The 11,959-nt window shown below is 40.5% G+C and overlaps 1 protein-coding gene across 2 annotated transcripts in view; it reads left to right on the forward strand.

Annotated features, from left to right (window-relative positions):
- The window catches only part of RCL1 (RNA terminal phosphate cyclase like 1), a 33,963-nt gene extending 26,203 nt beyond the window's left edge, over positions 1-7,760 (forward strand). Inside the window, exons 8-10 of one of the 2 annotated variants that reach the window (XR_003400226.1) lie at positions 2,658-2,836; positions 5,350-5,467; positions 6,035-7,760. Coding sequence is in view for 1 of the 2 variants with exons in the window: in XM_026866831.1 (XP_026722632.1) it covers positions 2,658-2,808 (151 nt within the window). In the remaining variant the exon portion in view is untranslated. The remainder of the gene's footprint in view (positions 1-2,657; positions 2,837-5,349; positions 5,468-6,034) is intronic. The other variant, XM_026866831.1, reaches the window with a different exon arrangement.
- Positions 7,761-11,959: the final 4,199 nt, after the last annotated feature.

Genomic DNA, 11,959 nt, shown 5'->3' on the forward strand with positions numbered 1-11,959 from the left:
TATAAGAGACAGCGGCGTGAGTCTGGGGAGCAGTACTGGGAGCGCCGGCGCGGCCGAGCCCTGCCCTGCCCTGCTCTCGGGGTAGTCGAACCGAGAATGCGTTGCTGGTGCACAGGTCATCCCTCGCAGTGATCTGCAAGTAGGTCGCTTTGCCCTGACAGCAAGCTAAGATGTGTGAAGTGGTTATGTATCTTATGGTGTTGCTTAGCAGGCTTCTGGGAAAAGATAGCACTTAGATAAACAGACTTTTTATGCCTTTTTTTCTTTTGGTAGTACAGTCGGTTTTTATTTGAAAGTGGCTGGCCCTGAGGAAAACCTCCAGTGTGGCTCATGTGCTGTCCCTGGGCCTAAGGAAGAGTGTTTCAGCTGTCTTGGTCTTGCCTTGGCACACAGTCTAAATTTCCAGAAAAATAAAACTTCTCTGTACCTCCTGCCCCCTCCCTCAGTCCTCCAGTCTGTACGTGTTTGGTGCAGCCTCCACTATTACTTGAGGTGCAAACCTTCCCACACATGATCCATATCAGCCTCAAGCTTATACAGACTTTCTTTTTGCTACATTTCTGTCACATACCCCTGTCTTTTCCACCTCTTTTTCTCCTATTTCCAGGGCTCCTGCCACTTGTGCTTCTACTGCTGCAAGACAGAGCTGGCTTCTTACTGCTGATGTCCACAGGCAGCCTCCCCTTTGCTCCCACTCTGTGAATTTTTTCTGTCTACCTGGGGGCTGTGGCAAAGCCGTCTTGCTTTTTATCACTTTGCTCTTGTTCAAAAGGGAGAAGAGGTAGAGAAGCACAGTAGTCTACTTATGTGCAGAGAGAGGTACTGACTGAACTGATGCCACCCACACATTGCAGAGTTTGCTGATCAGATTTTAGGATTTTTCCCTGAGCTTCCGGCTCCACGCTGCCTCTGGCATTTGTACAGTTTATTTTGTGCCCTCCTTGCAGTTCAGCACGCCACTCCTGCTGTTTGGGGCTCGGCTGCTTTCTTGTCACATTGCCAAAGCTCTGGGAAAGGACCCAGCTAAAGAGGAGGAGGAAGAGGCTGGTACAGAGCTTGTTGCCTGTGAGCTTTACTTAAGCATTTGTGCCAGCATATGCCGATGTACCTGTTATAGCAGCAAGCAGAAACCCCAACCAGTTGGGAAGAGTCATAGAAGAAAAGGAGCTTTTTAATTCTTTCTTCCACCTGTTAATCCATTTGAGAGATGAGAGCTGGTGTCTGTGCTAAGACCAGTTGCCAGCCCAGGAAGGTGAGGTAGGAAGGTGTACATAGCATGGGGAGCCATGTGCCCACATTCCCCCTGCAGAAGTATTCAGCTGACTGCACCGGAGATAACTTTCAGATCTAAGCACAGACCAGTGTAGGTAATGGCAGCCTGTCTTTGTCTGGCTCCTGCAGTTTCCCTTCTCTCCCTATGGATGCATGAAAGCACAGGAACAGCAGCATGCCTGGTTGAAGTGGATAAAGCAATTCTTGCTCCTGCAGCTTTTGTTGTGCTTATTCATAATTTATGTGTTGGAGCTGCCGGGAGGCTTTCAGAGGCTTCATGATGTTGCAGTGGGGACAGCCCTATCCTCTTGGTCTCCTGCTTCCCATTTTGTGGGTACTTTCTTTTGATTTGGTGTAATGATTTAAGTGTGATTAGCTTGCGATTATGCTCTCAGCATGCAGAGCAGAAGCTTTTTCCAGATTGCCAGCCAAACAAATGTGTGGACTGGATGTGCACATTCCCTTTCTTTAAAGGTTAAGTTTAACCTAAGAAGGGCACATACCAATTGCTGCAGGAGATTAAATCTTGGTTCAAGACTGCGGACTTGCTTGTGGCCATGACTGGAAGAGACCAGACTTCTGTCAGGAACAATTACTGATTTTATATTCATAGTCTTTTGGTGTAATTACTTGTTCTCTGTTTTGGGGAAGTCAGTAGGACTATTTTCTTGGCTGTTTCTGTTATTTGTTTATACTTTTTAGTAGCTTTTCCTGTCTCTCACCCTTCAGTCAGTGTACATTTAGGAGCACTGTGTCTGTTTAGTCTCTTTGTGCCTCTCATTCTAAAATGATGAAAGGTAAATTCCTACCTTTTTTTTCCTGAAAGTGAGGAGAGAAAACAGGAAGCATTCTGCGTCTGAATGTGATTCTAATGAAACATTAGTTTAATTAAGACATGGGCAAGTTAGTAATACAAATCAAACATGTGCTCAAGGATCTGATGTCTGTCTTTAAAGTATGCACTCAAGGCCAACCTTCTGGCTATCCCTGTTTTATTTTTGCTTTAAACAATGTGGGGGGAGGAGTACCACAGGCTGGTATGAGGATCATATGGCCCTGATGGAGAGTCAGCATTGTAAGTGACCTTGCCTGACATCTTTTCTTTCTCCTTTCTTCTTCCCTCACTGTTTTGTCTTGCTGTGTTACCAGGCATTCCTTCTGTCTCTGTTCATACAGAGAGTGCAGTTGTTTCAGTAGGGGTCACTAGCCACTTCTAGATCACAAGTGAGAACAACATGTGTTTTGAGCCGGTAGGCTTTTTTCTCTGTGTGAAGCAATGTTTTCGTGTTCTGTTCGCTGTGTTCATTGCTGGAATCAGCATTAGTACATACTGCTTATGGGCTTTCTGTTTTGTTTCTTAAACTCTGTTGTTTTCTCTCCCTCAGAATTGAGTTTCTGCGGCACCTGAGAAGCTTCTTCCAGATCATGTTTAAAATTGAAACAAAGACCCCTGAGGAAGAGCACATGGGCGGGGAGAAAGTCTTAATGACGTGTGTTGGCACTGGATTTTCCAACCTTAGCAAAACTATAAGATAAGAAACATCTACACACTTCATGAAATGGGGTGAGAGAAAACGTTGCAAAGATCTTGATAAAACCTGCCTTTCCCTGTGCTTATTATAGCACAGGGAAACCAGTGATGATTCCAGTGCAGAAGTACCCAAGCTTGCTGCATATAAACAGTAATGCTGACTTCAGGCTATTTAAACCTGTGCTGTTTATAAATGCAATGCCAGTATTCTGTGCTGCATGGAATGGCTGGCTGGAGTCTCAGCTGGCTTGGGACTCTTTGCACTGTATTCCACTGCATGGGACACAGGTGCCTCTTATGTCCCTGTGCCCTCAAGCCTTAATGCAGTGGGTGCTCTAGCTTTGTGTATCTACAGACTTCACTCTTGGCTTTTTCTGAAAGGTTTAGATAGAGAAGGAAAACAAGATTGACCAAAATGAGCTTTGCAGTGCAAAACAGATGATTACAACAGAAATAGTAGATTCTTGAGGTAATTGCAGAGACAATATTGGCATGGAAATAAAACTAAAAGTGTTACAATTTTTTGTTATACATTGCATGTGTCAAATGCTTCACTCCTGCTTATGTTGACTAAATTACAGTTTCACAGGAAGAAAAAATATATCTCTTTTAATTTTCTTTAATGTTAAAATACTGTGGAAGAGATCACAGCCTATACGGACTTGTTTTAACCTCCTCTGCAAAGATGGCCATGGGAGGAGAAACCTTGACAGTTTTTGACTTATCGCATATATTCGGTTTAGGTTTGTTTAGCGTGCCACACACAGCTGCTCACAATTAGTTGTGAAAGGCAACAAAAAAAACGTGTAAGCTTTGACGTGGAAAAATATTTTCAGTTATGCCCTCACATTTTGTGCACCTGCTCCCTTTTTAAAGAGGGGATAACGGTGTATAGGCAGTGCTTGGATTGACAGGTGCAAAAAATCTCTACTGGGATTTAAATATTTGCCCTAGAAAGGCTTTTGGTAGATTCCAGACAAACATGCTGAAGTTAGTGCAGAACTTCTGACACAAGGAAAGAAACTTATACTTGGCTTCAGACTACACTCAGTGTGTCTGAAGTAAAATAAAACTGTGTCAAAAGCTGGTATATATATGGAGCAAATACTCGTGACTGTGTTATAATGGTCTTACAAACTTTATCTGATGCCCCTGTTAAGTGGGCATTACCTCTGTAATATGAAAAATGTATATTGGACCCAAAAGGACTTTGACAAAAGTTAGGTCTGTGGTTAGTGTTTTATTAACTATTGCAGGATGTGTGAGTCATTTTTGTACTGTACTTGTTGCAATCTGTCTAAACATGTTTTGGAAAAATAAAGTATTTTTTCCTAAATAAGGTTTAATTTCCCTTTAAAACAAAACAAAACAAAACAAAAAAACAACAAACCTTTTCCCCAGCCCTGTAACATGGCATTTCAAAAGATAAATGGCTATTTTGAATGGATACATCAAAAGAACAGCTTTGGGAGTTGCCAGGGTGGGAGGGAAAGGGCAAGCCCCTTCTTACAACTTATTAGCTTTCCAAAATGTGATTTGTGACTAAAGAAATTGAATACTATATTTTTTTATATTTCAAGCTACATTAGAGAAAAATATGTGGGCAAGGAAGAATTTATGTTGTTCCCCTCTGTCACCTATGAAATGAAAAACCCAGAAACTCCACAAATTAAAATTATCCAAAATACAGGGAGCCGCTGATCCAAAAGGTGAAATGTACAAGCTGAGATTAATAGCCATTAGAATAAAAATACAGATCTTACACTAATTAAAGATACAAGTTTGCAGCATAGCTCAGATTTCTAAAATTGACCTAAGTAAAAATTTGGAAGTATTATAAGAACTTCAAAAATCAAAAGCTTTATTATCTTTAAAGTTTTAAAGCTCTTTCAAGTTGTGACAGCTTTTCCAAATGTTCCAGTCACACCAAACATAGGACAATGTGTTGCCCAGGTAGCAGATTTTTTAGCAATGGAGTAATTATGTCATAAAATTACCTGTGTTTAACTAAACCTCATTGTTAAAGTTAGACTGCTAACCCTTAGCCCTGCTGCAAATTGCATAGCTCTACAGCACAGTGCTTGCTATAACTCAGAATTGCTTGTTGCTTTACAGAGAAAAAGATAGGTATGTGAAAGGAATATGTTTTTCCAGAACAGCCAGTCTCTGGAGAAGCAGGAACAATTCCAGATGAGGTTTTAGGTGTTTTCTTAAAATTGTTTGATCTTTGCATTCTGTGAAAAGTACTTATTAGAAAGAAATCCTGCCAATAAAAGCTGTTTGTTTATTAGCAGAACAGTTTAACAATTAACACCTGTTCTGGTAGTCTGATCCCACAGTCAGTAAAATTGTTCTGTTTTAGAGCTGGACAGAGAAAATTAATGTTTGAAGACAATGCCTAATCTTTGTAGCCACAGGCTTTATGGTAAAGATGGTAGTTACTAGGAGATGCATCTTTCATCTGAATCCGTCATGGCAGATTTAATACTGAGATGACTTGAATTTGAACTGATTAGCTCTGCGTGAATAATCCTGTACTCTTTCAGCTATCCCTCATCAATTTAGGTAATCCCTTTGGGTGAACAACTCTAATAATACCCTTCTGCTGTGATTGGAAACTTTTGCTTACAGAAGGCTTTAAGGATGGACCATAAGGGGGTACAGGTATGAAAGGGAACTAATTAACAGAAGTATTTTGTAATGTGCATTTTAATTGAAATAATTTTAATGTCAGGAGAGGGTGACCCATGTACAGAAAAATGGTTAGGGGGAGAACTAATCAGAATACCTCAATAAATGGAGAATCCCTTTAAATTTGCGTAACAAGAAAGGCTGCTACAGTGGTGATGTGAAGAGTATTTGTAAAACGTGCCTTTATGGAGCACCCGCTTCAACTTTTGTAGTATCTATTGTCAAACTCTCATCCATTTCTAAGCTGTGATGGTAACTTGACTACACCTTCTGTGGTTACATCAGAAAATTAATGTTAACTTGCTGTAGGACAGGTCTGAAGTAGTAGAGGTTATGCTGAAGGTGAAATTGCTTCAGTCCAAGCCATTGCACTTTACTGAAGGTGTATGACGAGAAGCACGTGCAGTATCTGTCTGGGGAAGCACACGTAGGTACGTTAGCTAGACCAAAACAGTAAGTACATGGCTGTCTTGGGTAATGTTTTCAAAATGGTGATTATGCTACTGCCAGAGCATAGATACTCTCTCCTCCTTCCCACAGGTAATATTATGAGTCAAATGGATTTTGTTTCAAGCCACGGAGGCATAATTCTGCTGCTTGCAAGCTCTTACATTCACTCCCCCATTTTTCAATCATGCTCTTAAGACAGCAACAGGAGTAAAAAAGATGAAAAGTACCAGCCTTCAGGAGGCATAATTTTGCCTATGGGTTTCTTTCTCATTTATTGATAGTGTATGGCCATCTCTACACTTTTATTTTGTATGCATGATAAAAGCATTTCTATTTAGTCTGGATCCTAGGGGATACCAAGTACGACACGCAACTGTGTCAGGACAGCTCTAAATAAAAGAAGAAAGTGGAAGGGGCATCTTTTACAGTTACTGCTTAGGTCTTGGTAAGCTCTATCTTAAGATCATTCTTGCTGGCATATGTACAGTTCTCCTTGTGTCTGATCTAGGAGCAGAATTAACAAGCTCTGAAAAACACCTATTACCTGTTATCAATGGGAGGTGTAAAAAGACAGAACATCCTCAAGGGAAGAGTGTGTGGGTTGAACTCTGCAGTGACAGCATTGTATGTGTAATCCCAGTAAGTCATGCACTGCGTCAGAGCACCACAATGTCCAAATAGCACTTCTGCTAAATAAAGTTGTGACATTGATATAAGACAGGTTTGTTGGGATGATTTGTGGTAGTTCTATAGCAGTAGATATTAAGTATGAGTGCTAATCTCTCTCCTGGAACAATAAGATTATTATATATACACACCATTATTATATATGTACAAGCGCTCAGAACTATATTGCCTGTGTACTACAGAGTGTAGAAACAACTGTGTTTGTGGAAGCAGCAATAAGGAGACCCACAGAGAAAATGTTTTATTGTAAACTGATACTGATGAAGGATATAACCACAATGGCCAAAAGCAACTCTACATCAGGGTGAACGGTGGTTGGGAGCTACAGAAGTGGCCAGTTCCCTGCTACTGGTGGCAGCCCCTCTCTGCACAGCTGTGCATCTGTTCTGGGGGGGCCCTTTGGGCACACCAAGGGTAGAGTAGTGTCTTTATACATTTGCCCTCATGCTGTATGTCTGCCTGATTGTCCACACTCACCCTGCTATTCCCTGTATTGGTTTGGCTGCACTTCCCTGGCAGCCTCCGCTATGCTGTTCACACAACAAACATCAATACTTCTTTAACAGTGAACTCCCATGGTGAAAATCTGTACAGTCCATGCAGAGACTGATACACATGAGGTACCCAGTGCTTAACTGGATGAGCTAGTAGGATTAAGGGCTTGATTTCAGTGATCATAACTGCGTGTCAGTGACACATTCCCTTATACAAGATGTGACAGGCTCAGTAAGGCACCCATTTGCAGGCTGCATCACAGGCACACCATTTGAGAACAAATGTCTTTCTTCTTACCTTACTTCTAACCTGCAACCACCCTGCTCCTTGAAAGTTACTTAAACCTTTTCCAATCCTAACCTGTCTCCATGGATAAGAAGAAAAGTTGCTTTTGTCAGTGATTAATGTAGATATATTCTGTGAGGTAAGACTGGAATGGTCATCCCTCAGCATCATCAGGTCGGACAATTCCATGTGTCTGGAAATGTACTTTTGATGAGGTATGAAATACTATGCATCTTCAAGCTGGTTCTAGATCAAAATATTCATGAGGTTTGATTGTTCCTTTTTTTTTTTTTTTAACTTCACCAAAATGAAAAAAAAAGGAAGAAAACCCAAAACATGATGGCTTGTTAGTGTGTCAGAATTCAGAAAGTGCCTGATTCAGTTAGGCTTCCTGAAAGATTTAAGTGTGTATTCAGAAACATATCTACAGATTCAGTATGTATCTGTGGGAAAGGGTTTTTACTGCAGAATGTTTCTGAGCACTGAATTTAAAAATCTACTTTATCATTCATGCTACAAGTGTATTATCCACTATTTTCACCTTGTTCTTTGTGACTTAAATAATGTATATAATGTGCTTTCCAAGTAACTATCCACAATAAATCAGGGCTAAATAAAACAGCCTAGAAAATGTTATTCCCATTTATTTTGCAAAGGTGTTTGTCAGGATGTTGATAAAAATACTGTTTCCTCATCCTTCACTACATGTCAGTAGTGAGTTTTCCCTTGAAACAGTGTCAAGATCTTGTTCCAGTCTTGTCTAAGTAAAGATGTATGGGTTCAAAGTGAAGAAGAGCTGATGTGAAAAGATCTGGTTCTTTCGATGGTATGTAAAGCATCTTAGAACAGGCTATTACAAAAAGCACAGGGCGCTTTAACAGCTTTTTACTCAAGAGAGTGATAGGAGGTGGGGAGGGCTAATCTAAAGCTACACCATCTGGGGCTGGCCTTGTCACAGGAAGAATGTGGCAGCTGTCTAAGTAGTTTTTCTTGTTTTCAGTTTCGAAGTACAAACTAAGAATGAACATCTGTTTCAGCTTGCAGAGTTAAATAAATAAGCATTGTAAGCAGATGGTTTTTAACACTTGAAATTTATGGTAAGAAGTGTTCATGAAAAGAGAGTGAACTAATAGCCAAGGAGATGGATATTACAGAATCCTATTACCCTTCTTTTCCCTCCCCAGCCTCACAGATTTACACAGAAAAGAGCAATTCAGAAATTGCTGAATAGCTGTTTAGATACTGTAAAGAAAATACAGGAGATTGTCAAAATCTTCACTTGCCTGACTGAATCACAGAGTAAAACTTAACCATGCTCATATTCATGGCATTTTCTTCACTGACCCTGCTTTCGAAGAAAGAGTTATGAGATAACTTGACTGAAACTTGCATTTTCACACCTTTTCAGTTTTAAGTAAAATCTCTCATTGATTTCCTCTGCCTTAATGTCTTCCTCATGCAAGAACAATGCTATTAATTAATAAACTATTTGAATTGGCTTTGGCGAGTCATAGTCATATAAATATAAAAAGGTGCATTGTTCGCATTCATGTAATGAGATTCTTGGCTTTATGGATTTTTAGCCTCTGTTCCAAAGTGTTTTGGAGAAGTGCCTTTGTGCCTGTGGTACAGAAGAATGAAATGACTCATTTGTATCCCACAGGGAGCTGGAGTAGAAAATACCAAGATACACAGGTTCACAGGTCTGGGCAAACATTTCCCTCACCTTATGAGGGCTATAAGCATGTTGTGACTCTACAGGCCCAAGTCTCCATAGCTCCTTTCTGCTCTATGTTCTGGTTTTTTTGTTTGTTCATAGGATTTGTTTGGGTTATTCTGTCTACATTGGATTCTTGTAAAGACTAAACCGTTCCATTTTTACTTGAGAAAGATATCCTTTGTGGTACATCTCCTCTGCTGATCTGTTCTGCCTCCTGTTAACTCCATCATTGGATGGAAGAACAGCCCCCACCATGATGCTGTGGTGTTCTGAGTTGCTGCATTATTTCCCTTCTCTGTTCCCTGGCACATACACTGATTCATCTGCAAGCTGTCTCCCTGGCCACTCACAGGGACAACTTCCCTCTCCTTTGTCCAGATGCCACTGATCTGCCTCACTGCAAAGACTTTCATCCAGGATTTATAGAAAGGAAAAGTGTATAGATACATTGGAGTTCTAACTAAATGTGCCCTGGTAGTCCCTGCTGTGGAAACAAGCATTTATCCTCATCTCTTCCATCTCAGAGGTATTCTTGAAGGCTTGCCATCTTGAAGTCAGAGAGTTTAGGACCAAGATGTGTTGCTTAATTACAGTCTGACCTCCTGTCCTCCTTCAAGAGAAATTAAAATTTTCAGAAGGGCCTCCAGTCTTTACTGGGAAAACTGAGACACTATATTTCCATTACAGTTTTGTGATTTTGTTCTAGCATTTATTCACTTGCTGTTTATAATACTTAACTTACTTGGCCAGCCTGCCGCTCCTGGTTCTTACAGTAGTAGAGAGCCCTGTGGGATCCAATATGTTTCTACCCCATGAGTAATACAAGAAAGATACCAAAGGAAAAAGATTCCTGCTTTGGGATCAGAAAGCCTTATCTGACACACAGACAAATAGTAATGGTCTTCTAGCTGAATCTTCTCTGAGTTTTAAAGTGGAGCTAGAAAGCAAACTTAACTTACACTCAAAACCAGTTTCTTGCTGATTGGCATTAAAATGTATGGACTGTTTTAAAATGGTGGCACATCATGCTACTAAATGGACAATGGACACGTTATTTTAAAGTCCTGGGGCGGTGGGTTGCACAGGAGAAAATCTTGACATATAGCTCCACTCTTACGGAGCTGAAAGACTGTATTATTTTAAGACTGTCTCTTAAGGAAGCAGACTTAGTGTTGTGTTTACATAGCAATAGTGTGAGTTTTTCTTTCATTAACCTTCCACTGGTGAAAGTCTTGACTGTTTCATTATATAAGGTATCTACCACTGCTACTACAAAGACTATTATTTGCAACAAAAAGACAGCGTTGGTTTAAGAGTAGGTGTTCTATGGACAAGATACTACTTTTTAGCTCCTTGCTTTTTGTTGTGCTTTAACCCCAGCCAGCAGCTAATCACCATACAGCTGCTTGCTCTCTCCACTTCCCTCTCAGTGGAATGGGGAGGAGAATTGGAAAAAAAAAGTAAAACTCATGGGTTGAGATAAGAATGGTTTAATAAATAAAATAAAACATAATCATATCAATAATATAATAATAAGAATAGTTATAATTTAAATTAATATAATAAAAATTAGAAATAAAACCCAAGAAAAGACAAGTGATGCACAATACAATTGCACACTATCTGCTGACTGATGCCCCAGCCAGCTCATATACTAAGCATGATGTTCTATGGTTTGGAATATCTCTTGTGCTAGTTTCGGTCAGCTGTCCTGGCCATGCTCCCACCCACCTTCTCTTGCATCTACAGCCTACTCGCTGGTGGGGCGATGTGAGGAGCAGAAAAGGCCTTGACTCTGTGTAAATACTGCTCAGCAAGAAGGAAAACATCCCTGTGTTATCAACACTGACCTCACGCAGAATCCAAAACATAGCACTATACCAGCTACTAGGAAGAATATCAACTCTTTCCCAACTGAAACTAGGACACTTTTCAAAGAAGCAGAGTGAGGAATGCAATTTAGAAAAAAGTGGGAAAAAAGTCATAGAGATACAAAAGCACACAATGGAAAAAAATAAATGTAATTGTGCTGGTGTTTCAATTATCTCCTTATAGTTAAAATATTTAAATCTACTTTAAAACATTGCTCTTTATACCACTAACATTTCATTGGCAATAAAAAAAAATTCACAACCCTTCCCAGAATTTTTTTACAGCACTAGCTCATATAACTAACCAAGAAATGCAGATGCTAAGGATTTCAGTAGCTGTATCTCACCCACCATTCTCATGACAACCCACTCCTGGTATTGCAGCTGCTAGCCAAATACGAAACTTGGCAAACTCTGTGTGTGGCATAATACGTTAGTTTCACTTTTGAGGGGAAGCAGAAAAGCAGTAGTTCCAAGTAAAAGCAGCCGCCTTTGGAATCTTCTCAGCTTGTTTCCTCTGACATTTACTGAACTGTAGCCCATCTGTAGATTCATAGAATGTTTATTTATTTCTGTTGCTTGCTGCAGCATCTCTTCTATACAAACTGGGTCCTATTTTCACAATTTCTGCTGACCAAAAATACCTTCAGCTGGGTTTGCTGGTAGCTCTAGGATCTCCACCTGGAGCTGACTCGGTTGTGTAGTGACAGAGGAGGCAGAAGAGAAGACATTTGCAACTGGGAGGGATGGACTCACACAGCTCATCTCAGAGGACCATCTTTGCGCCCCAGGTCTAGCTGTGTCAAAGGGCTGGAGGGCATTCTTGTGGGTTCTCTGGCCCCGGGAATGACAGATTCAACAGAGCTTGGCACTGGATAGGGCATTTAACAGAAACTATGAAAAATAGCTTTCTTTCATTTCTGTAGGTGAAAACTAGTTGTACTTTTCCAAGCATTT

This window comes from Athene cunicularia, assembly GCF_003259725.1.
Source record: "Athene cunicularia isolate RWA chromosome Z unlocalized genomic scaffold, athCun1 chrZ_part4, whole genome shotgun sequence".
In the NCBI taxonomy this organism is placed as follows: domain Eukaryota; kingdom Metazoa; phylum Chordata; class Aves; order Strigiformes; family Strigidae; genus Athene; species Athene cunicularia.